The 19,028-nt window shown below is 42.3% G+C and overlaps 2 protein-coding genes across 3 annotated transcripts in view; one reads left to right on the forward strand and one right to left on the reverse strand.

Annotated features, from left to right (window-relative positions):
• Positions 1-1,030: 1,030 nt before the first annotated feature.
• Positions 1,031-12,318, reverse strand: LOC137209911 (putative uncharacterized protein CCDC28A-AS1). The gene is made up of 3 exons (XM_067711718.1): positions 12,016-12,318; positions 1,570-1,699; positions 1,031-1,128 (listed from the first exon to the last, which is right to left on the reverse strand). The coding sequence occupies exons 1-3, from the start codon at positions 12,154-12,156 to the stop codon at positions 1,031-1,033; spliced, it is 369 nt and encodes a 122-aa protein (XP_067567819.1). The 5' UTR covers positions 12,157-12,318.
• A 560-nt stretch (positions 12,319-12,878) lies between these two features.
• Positions 12,879-19,028, forward strand: part of NEMF (nuclear export mediator factor) — a 52,464-nt gene continuing 46,314 nt past the window's right edge. The window contains exons 1-4 of one of the 2 annotated variants that reach the window (XM_067736632.1): positions 12,879-13,210; positions 14,055-14,123; positions 14,240-14,342; positions 17,305-17,430. In XM_067736632.1, the coding sequence (XP_067592733.1) occupies positions 13,152-13,210; positions 14,055-14,123; positions 14,240-14,342; positions 17,305-17,430 (357 nt within the window). In that variant the 5' untranslated portion in view covers positions 12,879-13,151. The remainder of the gene's footprint in view (positions 13,211-14,054; positions 14,124-14,239; positions 14,343-17,304; positions 17,431-19,028) is intronic. The other variant, XM_067736642.1, reaches the window with a different exon arrangement.

Raw genomic sequence — 19,028 nt, forward strand, 5'->3', positions numbered from 1 at the left:
GGAGAGAAAGAGAAGATGAGTGTGGAAATGATTGATGGAGGAATTTCGACCTACTGGGTCTAAGATAGGAAGAGACAACAAAGAGTTGCCCTCCCTTGAAGATGTAAAGATGAATTTTAGAGAAGGGCAGAGTAACAAAGAGTTGAGTTTTTTCTGATGACCTTTAATTTATTTATCAAGATAAAGGAGGGAGCAGAGTTATCTGCTGCAAGAGAGGAAGCTGAGGGGGAAGTTTGGACCGGTTTCTAAGAGAGAAGGGGGATGGAAAAACATTGCCGGTAGGAGACAGAAAATGTCAGCTGATTGCAAATCTATCAAGGCTGGAAATTATTTTTCCTTCTTCTCCTTTATGCCTTCCTAACCTAGTCTTGTTTCAAAAAGACTTCAGGCTGCCAAATCGTAATTTTTCACAGTCTATTCAGATACTAGATTTTTTTCCCCCCAACAGTCATGGGCAACGAACACGTGGGGACAGCGAAAACAGACGGCTCCCGCACGTTCCCTTCGTTCCAACAGTGAAAACTGAGCTGGCCTCCAGCACTTTTGCGGACCCCAACCTCCGCTACTGTGGGTTACACTCCTTCGTACAGCGAAGGCACCTCCTAAATGCTTGCTGTGGACAATGGGAGATTTAGGGACAGATGGTTCGGTTCCCTCGTGAATAACGTCCCCCCAACATGCAGCACGTATTTAAGGCCTGCTGAAGAAAGGCAATGCTGAGGGACCAAGGTATTGCCTTTACTTTTGTGCTCGCTGCGTGTCCGGACGCAACGCCTACGAGCATTAAGCGCAAACCGACCAATGTTCCAAGCAAAACAGCAGGAGCCGAGGCCGGAACAGGGAAAGTAGCTAGTTCCTTGCTCGCAAACCACCAAGGCAGGACGACAATCCCGCCCCGATGACATCACGTGTTCATCAGCCTCGAGGCCACCTTGCATTGGGCGTGTCTTATCCCGCTACGGCCTCAGCCTCGCTCCGCCCCAGGTGACGTCACCGCGCCACAACCTCTAGTAACTCGTTGCAGCAAATCTCATCGCCGGGCGCGGTGGCGCGTGCCTGTAGTCCCAGCTACTCGGGAGGCTGAGGCAGGAGGATCGCTTGAGCCCAGGAGTTCTGGGCTGTAGTGCGCTATGCCGATCGGGTGTCCGCACTAAGTTCGGCATCAATATGGTGACCTCCCGGGAGCGGGGGACCACCAGGTTGCCTAAGGAGGGGTGAACCGGCCCAGGTCGGAAACGGAGCAGGTCAAAACTCCCGTGCTGATCAGTAGTGGGATCGCGCCTGTGAATAGCCACTGCACTCCAGCCTGGGCAACATAGCGAGACCCCGTCTCTTTTGTTTGCCCCTCCCTCATTTAAGGAAAACCTATATCTTCTAAATCCGTGTATTTCCCCTAAACAAATAACAAATGTTTGCCTTTTACCAGATTCATACTTTTTACGAGTTCAGTAGTTCACTAATGTGTGCATTAAAAGTTGACGAGATATAACTGGTCTTTATTACTGACTCTCTCTTCCCACTGTTTTACGCTTGTCTCCTATTTTACGTTCCTTTACAGTTAAGGCTCACCGGGTAAGTTGGATGCTCGGGTAGTTGTAGCCACCTCATCGCTGACCCCTACTGGAGAATCGTCAAAACGTCTTTGCGAAAAGCTGTTATCACCCTCGAAGCCAGCAGGGGATGCTCGTTTTCTCACAACCTATTGGAGAAAATGGCTGCCCGGCATCAGTGCAAAAAGTTCACCTCCGAGGCCACATTTCCTAAGTTCTTCCCACGGCGGTCCAGTTTGCTACTTTGTTACCGCCATTTCCCTTACCTAACCCGGACCTTCCCTGACAGGGTCACCTTCATTCACCACTCTCCTGTCAAGGTTTTTGCTTTTAACTGTTGCTGGCGGAAGATCTGGCTTTTATCCGAATCCTTACATTCTGCCCATTTACAGATAGGGCTGACCTTCCGACGGGGAACCCGGATACTCCCTCCTTGTAGGGGAAAAAGCAATCCAAGAGGAGCCCAGGCGTCCCTATGAAAGCCGAGGTGACGGGGCAGCGTGGCAGAATGCCGTCAGCCTGTCGCTCCCCTTGGTTCTCGGATTGCCAACAGCTAACGTTAGAGGTGGAATTGAAGTGCAGGCAATTCGAGCATTGGGTGGGCTTGGGTCTGGAACTCAGTTGATGAGAGCAACGCCTGAGAGCCCTCCACTGAGCTATGTAAGGCAAGTGTTATCTTTATCTCGCTTTTAAAAGAAATAAGTAAATAAGGTATGAACGAAGAGAATCTCTAAAATTGCCTGAAGTTTTTGGTGGTCTGCGGTAGTAATTTCATCTTTATGAAAGAATTGTCTTAGAGCAGGGGTCCCCAACCCCCGGACCGCGGTCCGCAGCCTGTTAGGAACCCGGCCGCACAGCAGGAGGTGAGCGGCGGGTGAGCGAGCGAAGCTTCATCTGCCGCCCCCCATCGCCCCCCATCACTCGCATTACCGCCTGAGCCATCCCGCCACACACTCGCCCCCTCATCCCGGTCCGTGGAAAAATTATCTTCCTCGAAACCTGTCCCTGGTGCCAGAAAGGTTGGGGACCGCTGTCTTAGAGGATTCCTTTTTAAATTTAGGCATTTTAGGGGCAGTGGAAATTGATCAAGCATCCACATCAGTCTTAAAATTAATCTGATAATCTATTGGGCATTTAAAGGCTCTGAACACAGACTTTCACAACTTCTAAAATGAAGAGGAAAGGGGACCATGTAGTAAGCTTTTCATAAAAACTAATTGTATTCAGTTTTTTTTAGGTGACTCATTCCATTTGAACAAACATAACTGTTAGAAAAGGCCCTTCTTGAGTTGCACAGACCTCTTCCCCCCGGTTGCTTCTGGGTCTGCCCTCTACAACTATGTGGAATAAATCTTTTTCCAATTATTCAGGAAAATTTTTCAAGAATGTAAAAGTCACCTCCAAATGAGTGCATTTTCACCAAATATTAATATATAGAGATGCTTTTTAACTTTTTTAATCTTTACCCAACTTCACCCAAAAAATGGGAAGCAAAATACTTCTGACATGTCTCATTTGTTTTTCACTAAATAGATCCCTGAATTTGACCCAGAATGACTTAGCTGTGGATGTAAGGACTGCATTTGAGTAGCCACCTTTGTTAGCCCTGGGGTTCCTACCCACCTTTGGTGTATTCCACCCTCTGGGAGAACTTCTCAGCTTTGCAGAACTGAGGTGTGGTAGGCAGGATAATGCCCCTCCCCTGCAAAGAAGTGAACTTCCTAATACCTAGCACCTGTTGATAGGTTACCTTAGGAGGTGAGAGGGATTTTACAAATGTGAGTAAATTAAGAATCTTGAGATGGGGAGATTATCCTGGATTATCCCATTGGGCCCAATGTAATTACAAGGATCCTTATAGGAGGGAGGCAAGAGGGTCAGAGAAGGAGATGTGGCCTGGAAGCAGAGATTGGAGCCATGCAGGGTTGCCAATCAAGGAATGTGAACAGCCTCTGGAAGCTGGAAAAGGCAAGGAAACAGATTCTCCCCTAGAGCTTCCAGAACCACTGCATCCATGCTGACCTATTTGGGACTTCTGACCTTCAGAGTTGTAAGATAATACATTTGTGTCGCTTAAGCCACTCAATTCGTGGTAATTTGTTACAGCAGCAATAGAAAACATCTACAAGGTTAGTCTGTACCTGAAAAAACTTGTGAGATCAGAAAGGAATCATTCCAGTAACTGTCTTCTTTAAAATGCTTGTACTTTTTTTTTTTGAACTTTTCATGTTCAGCAAGTTTTCAGGCTCAATCTTTTTCGTGTGTGTGTGTGTGTCTTTCTTTAAAGCATAATATTTTAGCAATTCATCATCTATTCATCTATCCATCCATCCATTCATTTATTCATCTATCCATTTTTAAAAAGTTATGTGCCAAATATTTACGAGATCCTATGTTGATACTAGATAATCAGAAATAATATAGTCCAAGCCATTGCCTTTGTAGAGCTTCAGGTCTAGTGGGAGGGAGGGGTAACAGTCATTTTAAAATGGACCACCTAAGGTGACTTAAGTTCTCATGATCCCTGAAGAGTATACCTAATTCATTAGCCTGCCTGAATGCCTGAAATAGCCAACACCAAAAACTCTCTCCTGGGTTAAAGCATGGTTTTCAGAAGGCCACTGTTACAAATGCACTTTGTTTGGCATTTACTCGACACCATTACTGAATACATAATTTAACCATCCACCCAATACTTGGTTATACTTTACAATTTCCTACAACATCCATGAAAGAAGTTCAATATATCATGCAGCTGACCATACTTTTTTTTTAAGCCTTTAATTTTGTTAATGGTGGGATATTTTAGACATACAGCAACTTTAAAGTTTTATGTTTTCAAACTTACTAAACCTTATCCTTTATGGTTTCTGCTTTTGGTGTTTTGATTTGAAGGATCTCACCCATTCCAAAGACATAGAAATAATGACATTACTGTTTAGGACTCTTTTATCTTTGGCATACACACATCCCTGATTAAAAAATAATGCTTGGTCTCTCCAAAACAATGCATTTTGTCCTTTACTTTGCTTTACTATTAATATTAGAACACTTTCTTTTAAAACATTTTTTTTGCTTAAATTTGCCTATTGTTTGTGTTATCTATAGGGTATACTGTAGATCAAATATTTGCGCCCCCTCAAAATTCCATATGTTGAAACCAATCCTCAATGTGATAGTATTTGGATGTGGTGTCTTTGGGAGGTGATTAGGTCATGAAGGTGGAGTCCTCATGAGTGGGATTAAGTGCCCTTATAAAAGAAACCCTAGAGAGCACCTTTGCCCCTTCCACCACGTGAGGTCACAGCAAGAAGACAGCTGTCTATGAACCAGGAAGCAGGTCTTCACCAGACACACATCTGTGGGCATCCTGATCGTGGACTTCCCAGTCTCCAGGATTGTAAGAATAAAGTGTTCCTCGTTTAAGCCACCCAGACTATGGTATTTTTGTTATAGCAGGCTGAAGGAACTAAGACAGTGAACAACAAACTACTCCAAAGCTTACTTGCTTGAAATAACAACTATTTTATATCTCATTATTTTGAGTGTCAGGAATTTGGGCAAAGCTCTGCTGGACTATTCTTCTGCTCCAGGTGATATTGATTGTGGTCACTTGGTGGTATTCAGCTGATGGCTGATCTAATCTGGAGGGTCCAAGATGCCTTAATTCACATGCCTGGTACCTTGGCAGGCTTGTCTGTAAAACTGCATTCAGTCAGGCCCATCTGCCTCTCCAAGTAGTCGGAAGGCCTCTCTGTGGCAGGTTGTGAGATTTCTTACATAGCGATTCGGGCTTCAAGAGACGAAGTTGGAAGCTACCAGTCCTCTTAAAGGCTAGAGACAGAAATAGCATAGTATCACTTCTGTCTGCTGTGCTTTATTACTTAAAGCAGTCACAGGCCAGCCTAGATTCAAAGGTGTGGAGAAAACAGAACCTACTCTATGGGTGTGAAAGAATTTGTGGCCAGGACTTCCCTGGTGGTCCAGTGGTTAAGACTCTGTGCTTCCATTGCAGGGGGCACGGGTTCAATTCCTGGTTGGGGAACTAAGATGCAGTGCTGCGTGGCCAAAGAAAAAAAAGAATTTGTGACCATTTTAAAACCCCGTCACATGTATCCATTACCTTTTTATTTTTCCTTAACTTTTGTGAGATATGTCATACATAAAGACACAAATGTAATGTAAAGTTTAAAGTGTTTATAAAGTGACCAACTATATAACTGGTATTCAGAAATAGAACTTGCTAGCATCCTAGAAGCCCATACCCAAATACCCTTCCCTCTTGGACATAACCACTATTCTAACTTTGTGACATTATCTTGTTATACTTTATGTTTTTACCACCTGTGTATGCATCTCTAAATAGCTATTCCTTCTTTGAACAGTGTTGACTTCTAGGAAGTTCTTCACTGTATTAAGACAACTTACTTCCCTAAAATCTTCTCTCAGTAGTAGTAACTATAACCCTAGGGGTTACAGATAACAAATCAAACATTTCTATCCATCAACACCTCAACCATTTCTTACACTGCATGGTTTCAATCTCATTTCACCTTTCTGCTTGTCCAGTTTGTGTATATTTCTTGGAACGTATGATCCCCAATACAGAGCATAATATTCTATCTCTGGTTTATCATCTAAGCATAGGACTGGAATATCTCATCTCTTATTCTAGATCTCAAACTTCTATTGAGAAAGCCAAATAACACTGATGCCTAATGCTGACTTTATGAGACTAAAATATGTAATATAAAACAATGCCAGGAGCTTAATTTATGGCTAGTGAATAAATAAATGGGTGAATAAAAAAAACTTGTAAAAATTTGCCAGACTGTAATATTGTGCGGTAGGGAACTCCCAGGCTCTGTCTGTCCCTCTCAGAAGCAATGAATAAGCTGGCAAAAACTGTCAGAATCATCTTTTTCAGAACTTTAGAATCTAGGTTTAAAAACCTATAGCAAGCAGGGAAATGTTTAATGAAGACCAAAAACGGCAGAATTTCAGTACCAGAGCTCTGTGGCCTTTTCATTTTCTGTTACCGTTCCCCACTCCTCAGTTCAGCAGTAAGAGATGCCCTAAGGGATTTCATATTCTTGGTTCACTCTTCCTTCCTTCATTGTGGAGTAGCAATCAGATTTCTCCTTAGTAGTCAGGACAAATCACTGCAGCCCATGTAGTAACTCCCTTCTTTGCCTTTGATTCAGAGGCATGAAGAGCCCAAAGTGACTAGGCGGTAGTCTAAACTTTTAGTTCAATGGAATGATCATTGTGTCTCCTGGAGGAAGCATTTCTCCCCTTAGAACTGAGACCTCTAGGCCAGCAGATTTCAAGACCATGAGGAACAGGAAGCAAATTTTTGGCTAGAGAGTTACTAGGGGTGATAGTGAGTGGTGCCACTCCCACTTCCAGCCCTTTCTTCCTGGATTCATGAATATTGGCTATGGCCGAAACAGCACCGTATATTGGACACTGAGTCAGAGCATATACAACCTCCTGGAGAACCTTGCCTCAGCCCTGCAAAGTATTGGCACCCAGCTGTGTTGTAACTGAATCTTTGAAAGGTCATGCTATCGTTCTATCAAGTCAGCTGCTTCAGGATGGTGGAGAAAATGGTAAAACCAGTGAAATCCATGAGCATGGGCCCATTGCTACACTTCATTTGCTGTGAAGTGAGTTCCTTGATTAGAAGCAATGCTGTGTGAAATACCATGGTGGTGGAAAAGGCATTCTGTAAGCCCATGGATGGTAGTTTTGGCAGAAGCATTGCATGTAGGGTAGGCAGATCTGCACCCAAAATATATGTCTAATCCAATAACAAGAAAACTTTGCCCCTTCCATGATGGAAGAGGTCCAATGTCATCAACCTGCCACCCTGGGGAAGGGTGCCACGTCCAGGACTCAGTGTTGGCCTCTGCTGTTGGCTGATTGGGCACTTGGCACTGGTTGCAGCCAGGTCTGCCTTGGTGAGTGGAAGTCCATGTTGCTGAGCCCATGCATAAGCTCCATCTGCCACCATGGCCACTTTGTTCATGAGCCCTTTGGATGATGACACAGGTGGCTGGGGAAGGAGGCTGATTAGTATCCACAGAATAAGTTGGTCATCTGATCCACTTGATTATTAAAATCCTCCTCTGCTTAGACCACTCTTTGGTGAGCATTCATATGGGACACAAATACCTTCACATTCTTCACCCATTCTGATAAGTCTATCCACATACCTCTCCCAGACTTCATCATCACCAATTTTCAAATTATGTTCCTTCCAGGTCCCTGACCATCTAGCCAAACAATTGGCCACAGCCCATGAATTGGTATATAATTGCATAGCTAGTCATTTCTCCTTCCAAGCAAAATGAACAACCAGGTACACTGCTCAAAGTTCTGCTCACTGGGAGGATTTCCTTCACCACATCCCTTCAAGGATGTCCCAGAAAGGGGCAATAGTGCTGCAGCTGTCCACTTTAGGGTGGCGCCTGCATATCATACACCGGGCGCAAGTCTTCTCTTCCTCTGTCAACTGATTGTAGGGAACTCCGCATGAGGCCATAGGTGCAGGCTGGGAGAGAGAAGGTGGTATAGAAGGAGCGGGGAACGTGGGCATTTGGACCACTTCTTCATATAACTTATTTGTACCTTCAGGACCTGCTTGGGTCTGATCTCATATCTACCTCTTCCATTTGATGATGGAGGGCTATTGTACATCCTCAACTTTATGGCGTGGTGGTCAGGTAACACTTAGTTCATGGTGGGCAGCTCAGGTTGCATGATAACTTTGGTGGCCTGTGGTTAAGCATTCAGTCTCTCCTAAGGCCCTGTAGCAGGCCAAACGCTGTTTCTTAAAAGGAGAGCAGTTATCCACAGAGGATGGCAGGGCTTTGTTCCAAAATTCTAAGGGCCTACACTGTGCTTCACCTATAGGAGCCGGCCAAACGCTACAGACTGTATCCCTGTCTGCTACTGCCACTGCAAGCTCCATTGGATCTGCTGGATCATATGGTCCAAGTGGCAGAGCAGCTGGCATGGCAGCCTGGACCTGCTACAGAGCCTTCTCTTGGTATGGACCCTACTCAAAATTAGCAGCTCTTTGTGTCCCTCAGTAAATGGGCCAAAGTAATACACCCAAATGAGGAATATGTTGTCTCCAAAATCCAAAGAGGCCCACTAGGTGTTGTACCACTTTTTTGGTTGTAAAGGGGCCAGATGCAACAACTTAAACTTCACGTTAAAAGGGATATCTTGACATATACCACACCACTGGATCCCTAGAAATTTCTCTGAGGCAGTTCTCTGAATTTTTGTCAGATTGATTTCCTCCTTCTGACATACAAATACCTTACCAATAAGTATAGAGTAGTTGCTACTTCTTTTCCTTAGGTCCAATCAGCATGGTGTCATCAGTGTAATGGACCAGTGTGATATCTTGTAGAAGGGAAAGATGATCAAGGTCCCTGTGAACTGAATTATGATATAGGGATGGAGAGTTGATACTCCTGAAGTAGGAGAGTGAAGGTATGTTTCTGGCCTTGCCAGCTGAAAGTAAACTGCTTCTGGTGGTCTTTCTAATAGAGATGGAGAAAAAGACATTGCCAGATCAACAGCTGCATAGCAGGGACCAGGGGATGTGTTAATTTGCTCAAGCAATGAAACCACAACTGGAATAGCAACTCCTATTGGAGTCACCACCAGGTTAACCTTACAGCAATCCACTGTTATTCTCCAAGATCCATCTGTCTTCTACACAGGCCAAATAGGTGAGTTGAATGGTATGTGGTGGGGATCACCACTCCTGCATCTTTCAAGTCCTTGATGGTGGCAGTAATCTCTTCAATCCTTCCAGGAATGCAGTATTGCTTTTGGTTTACTATTTCCCTACAGAGAGACAGTTTTAGTGGCTTCCACTTGTCCTTTCAACCATAATTGCCCTCATTCTACAGGTCAGGAAACTGCGTGGGGATTCTGCTAGTTGCTGAGTATGGGGATTCCACTTGTGAGTTCCAGCACTGGGGAAATACCCACATGATGCATTTGAGGACTCACTGGGCCCACTGTGAGACAGATCAGAGCTGAAACTCCATTGACCACCTCCTGACCTCCATAAGCCCCTACTCTTGACTGGACCACAGCGATGTTTTGAGTCTCCTGGTTCAGAGCCAGTGTCCAGTACTCCCCCCAAAGCCTGATCGTTTCCTTTTCCCCAGTGCACAGTTATCCTGGTAAAAGGCCATAGATCCCTTTGGGGAAGTCTGGGAGAAAGATTAACAGTATGCATTTTTGGCAGTGTCCTTCCTCAAGGGGAGCCAGATTTCCTTTCATACAAGGGGTCCTGGTTCTGTAAACTGGCTCAAGTCTGGGAACTGAGGGAACGACTATGACTCTGTTTTTATCATTTTTGTTCACTTGAGCTACTACTCTTTTGCTTATACAGACCAAGTAAGAATTTAGTAAGCTGCCCGCACATTTCATTTCTAGCAACACCATGATCAAATAGACAGCGCTATCGGTCTCCATGAGTCAGACTACCCTGATTGCTGCTTTGACTCTGCTGGCCACTATGATAATCACACCCAGCTTGCCTCTGGACATGGGGTGCTGCCATTGGACTCTGCCCCTCAGGCTCCAATTACTCTCCTTGCATTCAGGCTTCCCAATTCAGTGGCAGCAGTTCCCACTGTAAGTTCTGGCCTGCAGAGAAACGTGGTCACAGAGCTCTTCAAGGGTGCTGAGGATCCCCTCACAGATTTATTTCTCACCGTTGTGGGGAAAGGAGTGTCCTCTGGGCCAGGGTAGGCCGCCCCAAAATGTGCCCCAAAGGCATATTGATTATTTTGAATTACAGTTACTTAAGAAATGGCCAACACAAGAGAGAGACTCTCACCCTCCTTTTCCCTGAAAGCAGGAAATAATCTCTCATGTGAAAGGTACATTCCCTGCATCTGAAAGTAGAAGGATACCTTTATCACCAGAGATAGGTAATTCAGGCTGAGAAGTCTGTATAAATGAACCTTGTTACTTCCCATATTCTGTTTAGATTCTTCACTAATTAGCGCCCAAAACCTAAGTTTCCTTGTCCTGTCAATTCCTTACAAATTTATTTGTCTAAAAAGTATAAAAGCTGCCTGCTTTGGCCACTTCTTAGATCCCATTTCTAAGAGACCTCCATGTGCATTAATTAAAATTTGGGGGGTTTTTCTCCCTGTTAATTTGTCTAGCGTCAATTTTATTATTAGTCCAGCCACAAGAACTCAAAATGGATAGAAGGGGAGATTTCCCCCCCGATGCTACGCATCGAATATTTCTACGAGTGGAAAGTAAAATTAATAAATTATATCTTATTCTGAATGAAATTATATTGGTTCCTAATGATTGACCCTTCATCATTGACCTCTTCATCTTCTAGAGATCAGTAAACTTCCAAGTATGCGCTCCAGGTCCCTTTCATCTTGGCACTTACAAATGCAGATACCTTGAGCCAAAGTTAAGGAATGATTCAAAATCTCCTGGTGTGGTGTCCAGGAATTTGCTTTGATTATCTCCATAGTAATCAGTGAATCACACTAAGACTTGAGAATCACAGCCCTAGATGCCCATAAGGCATCCATTAATAATTACCTCTAACTTTTTGGTTGGGACAAATGCCAATGGCACCTGTTTGGATTTCAGATATTCACCTTTATCCTCTCTTTGAAAATTGGAAGATGATTTTCCCATTTCCTGTTGCCTCTTATTTTTCCCACAAGTCCTTAAGTATCCCTGGTTCAGAATTTTTTCAAAGTAGAGAAATTATTCCAAAACCCAGAAATGATAGAATTCAATAGTAAATGATACAGTTTCTTTATCATTTTTACACTTATCTTCATCTCCTTCTCCCCCTTATGTATTTTCTTGCATTTTACTTATGGTGCTCATTTTCCCTGACAGAGCAGAAGCAATGTATGGGTTAGTCAAGTGGCTGACTGTCTCAAGTATACCTTAAATTAGTATCCTGCTCCTATCTCATGGGTTTAGGGCCCTAAAGTGGGAGTTTTGATATGAAGTATTTCAGTTTTTGTTTATAAAGAAGCATCTGAGTGTTGTCCGTTTCAGTATGGAGTTTATACATGGGTTGCTTTTATGCAAAATATTTAGGCATTATTTGGGTAATGCCTTCAGAGCCAACATAAGAACCTTAGCATTGTTTATGTACAGTTAAACCTCTCGCTTTTACTGTTTGCACTACAGTCGACTTGGTTATCAGTCTTCCCTAAACCCTCCAAATGGTTTATTCCATATTTTGAGCTATTCTGCATGATTTTCTGTGCCACATGTCGCATTAATTCTGCGCTGTACCTGCTACAGTAGTCCCCTTAGCGTTTACAATTGTTTCTTCTGAAATGTCAACCGAGCTCTTTTTACTTAGAGTCGCCATCTGCTGGTGGGAATTCTGCTTGCCACTACTTGTAGCCCGTAGGCTCTAGAATCCTCCTACGTCCACATTCCTTGCCGGGCGCGGTGGCGCGTGCCTGTAGTCCCAGCTACTCGGGAGGCTGAGGCAGGAGGATCGCTTGAGTCCAGGAGTTCTGGGCTGTAGTGTGCTATGCCGATCGGGTGTCCGCACTAAGTTCGGCATGAATATGGTGACCTCCCGGGAGTGGGGGACCACCAGGTTGCCTAAGGAGGGGTGAACCGGCCCAGGTCGGAAACGGAGCAGGTCAAAACTCCCGTGCTGATCAGTAGTGGGATCGCGCCTGTGAATAGCCACTGCACTCCAGCCTGGGCAACATAGCGAGACCCCGTCTCTTTTGAGTTCTTATCTTAAAATAGGCTTTCTTCCCACGTATATATCACAACAAAAAGTACCATGTTTACATTCTTGCACGACTGATTTCCCACTGCATCGTGAATTCCTTTGGCGGGGCAATATTGTCTTATTTTTATTTTTAATCTTACTTCACCATTACCTAGCGAAACAATTGAATATTCAGGTTGCCAAGCATTAATGGAGCCCCTATTGTATGCCAGGTACTATGCTGAGCCCAGGGGATCCCAGTACCTAGATTGGATGAGAATCCCACAATACAACACAAAATGCTCTTCGGAGAGCAAGACATCAGAATAGGAACTCCTTTTTGAGGGTTCATTTGCTTTGATCATTGAGGGTAACTGTAGGGTGTATGAAATAGTCCACTTCGTTAAATTTCAACACTGTGCACGTCAGGGAAAGGGGTCGTTGCTCCTGTACGCAGAGTCCCACCTGGGGAAATCCTCCTAGTGCGCTTCTTGTAAATTGTCTTGACCCGCAGGGGTCACTGTGGAGGCTGGATTGAGTCCCGAAACGCAAGGGAGCAAAGTAACCGGCCTAGTCCATAAGCTTTCCAGGAAGGAATGAAGTTTCAAGAAAATAGTTTGGATCTATTTCGAATTGTTTTGGTACAACGAAAAGGGAGCTGACGAAGGACTTGACAGCCGAACGCTGCACAACAGTGACGAAAAGCAGTTCGCTTCAAGGAATATTGGGTCTTCTGCGCGGCCGTAGATCCGCCAAGTGCGCCTGCGCATAAGAGTAGCAGCGTTGAGTCAGGCCGGCGGTGGAGGAAACTGCGGTAGAGACCCTCAAGCCTCGCCATGAAAACCCGTTTTAGCACCGTTGACCTCCGCGCGGTACTCGCGGAGCTGAATGCCCGGTACTGTATGACGGGTGACCAGGCTCGTGCGGGTGGTGCAGGAGGCAGAGGCCATGGCTCCACCGTGGAAACAAGAACGGCCTTATGTTTCCCCTGGGTCCCCCCGGTCCTGTTCTTCTGTGGACCTGGCTAGGCCTGAGTGGGCGAGCGCGTGACATCTTTCCGTGGCTCTCAGGATACCGGGGGGACTCCGGCGGTCGCGTGCCCCACTCCCCGCTCTCGTGGGCTGCTAGTCTCGCCAGGTCTTGCGTACGGCTTTGGCGGGGCTCTCGGCCTGTCGGCCTGAGTCGCCCGGGTCTGGCAGCAAACGTTTAGTAAAAGACGAGACGCCAGGTGGAGGACGCGTGTAGTCATTTGCTTCAGAGGTTTCGAGACCAGAGGCTTGGTTTGTTAGACGCTCCTCCTCACCGCAGAGAAGGGCAGCATCGCCTTTTTAGCCGGAGGTAACAGATTTGGCCTGAGGTCTGCATTCTAATCTGCTTTCTATTATTCAGCTGTGTGAGCTTTGTCATATTTCTCAGGGCCTCGTTTACATATTTTCTTTTATAATTAAGTGGGTTAGATTTTATTGTATTTCCTAAAATATATATTGGATCACTTAAAAGACTCAAGGCACAGTATAGTGTTCTAGAGCTGATAGACCACTTTGGTTCTTAAATAGTTACACTCAGGGTTTGGGCTCAATGTCTGATGCCTTCAGACTGCACACTGGTTGACTCCGTATCTTTAGAGTCAAAGATCCCCCCTTTCGCCATCTCTGCTTTCGCCTACAGCTTTAAATTGTGTGAAGTTTTATGTTTCAAATGGTAGTATGATTTGTTACATGTTTCCTTTCTCTTTGCAGCTTGCTAGGAATGAGAGTAAACAATGTTTACGATGTGGATAATAAGACGTATCTTATTCGTCTTCAAAAGTAAGAGCATTTTATAGGCTTGTTTTATCTTTTGTATAATTAAGTATGAGCTTGTTTGTTTTTTTTAACCTGAGTTAATGCTCCCCTAAAAATTTTTTGACTTTTTTCTTTTACAGACCAGACGTTAAAGCTACACTTTTACTTGAATCTGGCATACGAATTCACACGACAGAATTTGAATGGCCTAAGAATATGATGCCGTCTAGTTTTGCCATGAAGGTAAGTTTTAAGTTATACTTGAAGCTAAATTTTACGGCCCTGAGATTGGTCACTAACAATTGAAATTATAAATGGGTTTTTCTTCACTGTTATAAATAAAATAGAGATAAAATAGAGTAGTTGATAGATACTGGTTGAATAAAGGAGATGTTTAACTTCTCCCTTTTACCCTTCATGCCACTTTGTGCACCACATCTTTATGTTCCCACAGTTACCGTTCTTACTCAAGCTTTTATAATGCTGGACATTATAGCCATTTAACTCTAATACTCTTCTCACTATCAAAACAATTCTGTGTTAGACCGACATTGGTTTTTCTAAAGCATCATTTTCATTAGTTTTCCCACCTTTTATGATTCTCTAATTGCTGAATCCATATCCTATACCCCAGCATTCTTGGCTTTCTGTAATCTGCCCTCCTCCCTCCTTCCCTAGCCTTGTCTTCCACAGCTCACTTTTCAGCTACCAATCTGTATTTTGTTGGAATACTCAGTGACATTAGTATGCTACCAACCATATCTTTTTACTTTTCACTTTTCTTTTTGTTTTTACTATTAAAACTGAGATCCCACATTTGTGGATGTATTACCCTTTCGCTTATTGACACAAGAGATATACTGAAAAGCTCATGATGCAGAGGAAAGACATTAGAGTCAGATATACCTAACTTAGAATTAATGGTTTTGCTGCTGAATAATTTTATAACCTGGAAATTTTACTTAATCTCTTGGAACTTGTTTCTTTAAATGTGAAATGTAGATAATGCCTCCCTCATGGGGTTATTGGTGAGGATTAATTGAAGTTACATGTAAAGCACCTAACACAATGCCTGACACATAATAGGGCTCCATATGTATTAATTTCCTTCTTCCTCTCCTCCTCACTTTCCTTCAGAAATTTATTTGTTTTGGCATTGTGTTATTTCATTAGAGGCTTTACAGAGAAGATCCTTATCCCCAGCAACTTAGAATCTGTTTTGGATTACACGTTAGGTAAGTGTTTCCCAAATCACAAGGCCTGTCACAAAATTATCAAATTCTTAAAAGTTTAATTTACTTAATAGTAACCCCAAATGGTTCTATTTTGGGGATTGTCCTTAATAATAATGACACTTTATATTTGTATAGTACTTTTCAAAGAATAATGCATACTTCATTTAAGTTGTTTAATAACTGGGATATGAAGAACTAATATTGTTTCAGTTTTACATATGATATAACAGATAATAAGATATATGATACTGGGACTGTATAAACATCCCCAAACGAGGCTACATCAATAGGAGGTCAGACACTCAAAAAAAAAAAAAAACTTAGAATTTAATGAGTTATGTGTGCATGTAAATCTAAATGTGTATAAAAATTCTCTTCAGTGGAGCAGACAATGTTAAGTACTTTATAAATAACTAAAAGAGCTGCTACTGTTGTATGTCACAGGCAGGGTCACATTTAGTATGTGGTAAATCACAGTGATTGTTCCTAATTCTCACATTTGGGGATGCCAGCTGTAGCTTTGTGGCACTGACAGAAGCTTGTTTTCACCAAGCTGCTAGTAGGGAAATAAAGAAAAAACAAGTTTTACATATGTATTATATGTCCATCTATACTCATGATAATTTTCCCTTTTTCACCATTCTATGGTGTGGACTTCTGTTCCATTCAAGGATGCCTTTTATCTTCATTTTAACTTTATTTTTCTCAAACTATTACTGGGGGAATTGATTATGATTTTCACCTGGAGATTTAAAGACAGCCCTGAATGTAGGTCACTGTTTAAATCAAAATTAATATAGGCCACTTTTAAATGAGAAATATTGAATTTAGGAGGGAGAGATTATTCTATGAAGGTTGAAAAGTCTTACATCTGCCTGAATATATGTGAGTATATAATTCTGCCTGAATATATAAAATGAGAATTTTAGTCAATTTGAACTGTAGATCTGGAGAAGAACTCTTCTTAGTTATGAAAAAATTGGCATTAACTTGAAGAATGACCCTGTATATTCTTCTTCTCCTTTTTTTTAAGATGGTTTTAGTTTAAATTCTGTGTAAAATTTGTTTTGGATTTGAGGCTTGAAGAAAAGAAAGCATTCTTTCTTTCTGGTCTTGACTAAGGGATCTTTCAAATTCAAATTTAGAAACAATTGTAAAAATTTTTTTTAGGAGCTACAGAGTAGTCTTGTTTTTGGTCCATGTCATACTTAAATATTTGTACATGTAATATAAAACAGTAGGTATTTACCAAGTAAATTGTCTTTGGGTTTAACATGTTAATTTTATTTTAATTGTTTATAAGAACAAGAACATTATGACTAGGGATAAGAAGAATGGGATTTGATAAAGGATAGGAGTTACTACATTTGGATTTGAGCTAGGTTGTTCAAAAGCCTGGAGATAGTACCAGAAAAATTCTGTTTGGGTTTTATTAATAAAGTTTGTGGGAATAGAGGGCAATTGGTTGTAAGTTGGAGGACTAATTTATAGAATTCCATTGAGCTCCTGGTTCAGAATTTGTATTTGAAGTGAAAGATTAGTGGAAACCACTAGTTAATCTTGAACACAAACACACAGAAGGAAATTTGGGATACTTAAAAAATTTCAGTAGAAAGAGGCTTAAAAAAAAAGTTACAGCTTTGTGTGAGGTCCTCAGAATAAGAACGGATTTATTTAGCAGTGGTATAAAGCAACAACATAAACTTCGCTATAGGTCTCTTACTGTCTACTTAAAAATTGGATATAAAATACTGTTTCAGAGTTAGCAGTCAGAGTTGTCTGAAATAAAATGTGTTTCCTCTGATAATGACTCTGTAAGTTTTAATTTTGACTATACTGTTTTATCTGTTAGTCTTAAGATGTTATTCTTGATGGAAATGAAAAGAAGAAACTTAATTATAAACCAATACTGAATGATTAGGAATTCACTTTTACTATATAAATGCCTTTTTTCTTCTCTTTCTTGCTAGTGCCGAAAACATTTGAAGAGTCGGAGATTAGTCAGTGCAAAACAGCTTGGTGTGGATAGAATTGTGGATTTTCAATTTGGAAGTGACGAAGCTGCTTATCACTTAATCATTGAGCTGTATGACAGGGTAAGTTAAATTTGGGGGATGGGGTGAGGAGAATTATTATATTGTTAATTATTCATGTAATAGTGCTGTCAGACATGGGCAGGGAACATTTTTTTCTTCTCAAAGGCCATTGATACACTAGGATAATAAAGTGCAACACGAGTAAAATGTAATTTTCCATTAATCTTCCTTTTTATCTGGAGGCCAGAATTTAGGCAGACTGTAGCCATTTAAAATAGCATTTGAGGGACTTCCCTGGTGGTCCAGTGGTTAAGACTCTGTGCTTCCACTGCAGGGGGTGCAGGTTTAATCCCTGGTCTGGGAACTAAGATCCTGTATGCCATGTGGCATGGCCAGAAAAAAAACAAAAACAAAAACTATAATAAAATAGCATTTGAATGTAGGAGACGAAGATCCGAGAACTGAAGAAATTATCTACTACTTTATATTTCAGGACTAGAGTGGTACAACCAGCAAATTGTCAAATAGTTTTGTCATAAATAAGACCGCAGTTGAGACTCAGGGACATTGCCATGTTTTCAGTGTCATCAGTCGTAAGAGGAAGACTACTGATGGCCTCACCATTCTTGCTTCTTGCCTCTTCATCCTTCCATTTAGTTACCTGTTCTATCTTGGAAATGTTTCATGAGCTACCTACAGCAAAATAAATTCCATTTGCATCAAAAATTTAAATATAAAGAGTGAAACCATAGAAGTACTAGGTGAAAATATGGATTAAGATATATGAATTTGGGATGAAAAAGACTTTTAAGCCTAACAGTGAAAACAAATATTGATAGATATGACTGCTTAATTTTAAAGCTGTGTAAGGCAATTTAACTGTGTAAGGCAGAAAACACCATGAACTGTTGATACATATATCAAAAGTGAAAAACTGGGGAAAAATATTTTAACTTGTGTGGTAAATAAAATGCTCATAATCCTAATACGTAGTTTTCACAAACCATTCAAGTGGAAAAATGGGTAAAGTGCTTGATTACACAATTCAAAAAATAATACAAATGGCTTATGAAAGCATGAATACTCTATAAATTAACAGATTACTGAAAGATAAAAATGATAGTTTTTTTCCTCCCCTTTTTTTCTTTCTCTGTCAATATATAAATGATTGGAAAGTTTGACAATAACCAGTATTATCAAGAATGTACAGGGAGGGCTTCCCTGGGGGCGCAGTGGTTGAGAGTCCGCCTGCCAATGCAGGGGACACAGGTTCATGCCCCGGTCCGGGAAGATCCCACATGCCGCAGAGCGGCTGGGCCCGTGAGCCATGGCCGCTGAGCCTGCGCGTCCGGAGCCTGTGTTCCGCAGAGGGAGAGGCCACAGCAGTGAGAGGCCCGCGTACCACAAAAGAAAAGAAAAGAAAAGAAAAAAAAGAATGTACAGGGAGTTCCCTGGTGACCTAGTGGTTAGGATTCTGGGCTTTCACTGCCGTGACCTGGGTTCAGTCCTCGGTCAGGGAACCGAGATACTGCAAGCTGTGCAGCGTGGCCAAAAAAAAAAAAAAAAATAAGGGAGAGAATTTGAAAAAGGATGTACGGGAGCAAGGGTAGATTATTACTTTTTCTTTTTTGCGGTACGCGGACCTCTCACTGTTGTGG

This window comes from Pseudorca crassidens, chromosome 1, assembly GCF_039906515.1.
Source record: "Pseudorca crassidens isolate mPseCra1 chromosome 1, mPseCra1.hap1, whole genome shotgun sequence".
In the NCBI taxonomy this organism is placed as follows: domain Eukaryota; kingdom Metazoa; phylum Chordata; class Mammalia; order Artiodactyla; family Delphinidae; genus Pseudorca; species Pseudorca crassidens.

Coding starts and splice junctions, on each gene's coding strand:
- LOC137209911 (XM_067711718.1), bottom strand. CDS start 12,156: ATGCCGAACTTAGTGCGGACACCCGATCGGCATAGCACACTACAGCCC. Junction 1,700..12,015: donor GCCCGGCAAGGAATGTGGAC/GTAGGAGGATTC, acceptor TTTCTCCAATAG/GTTGTGAGAAAACGAGCATC. Junction 1,129..1,569: donor CCGAGCATCCAACTTACCCG/GTGAGCCTTAAC, acceptor CGATCGGCATAG/CGCACTACAGCCCAGAACTC.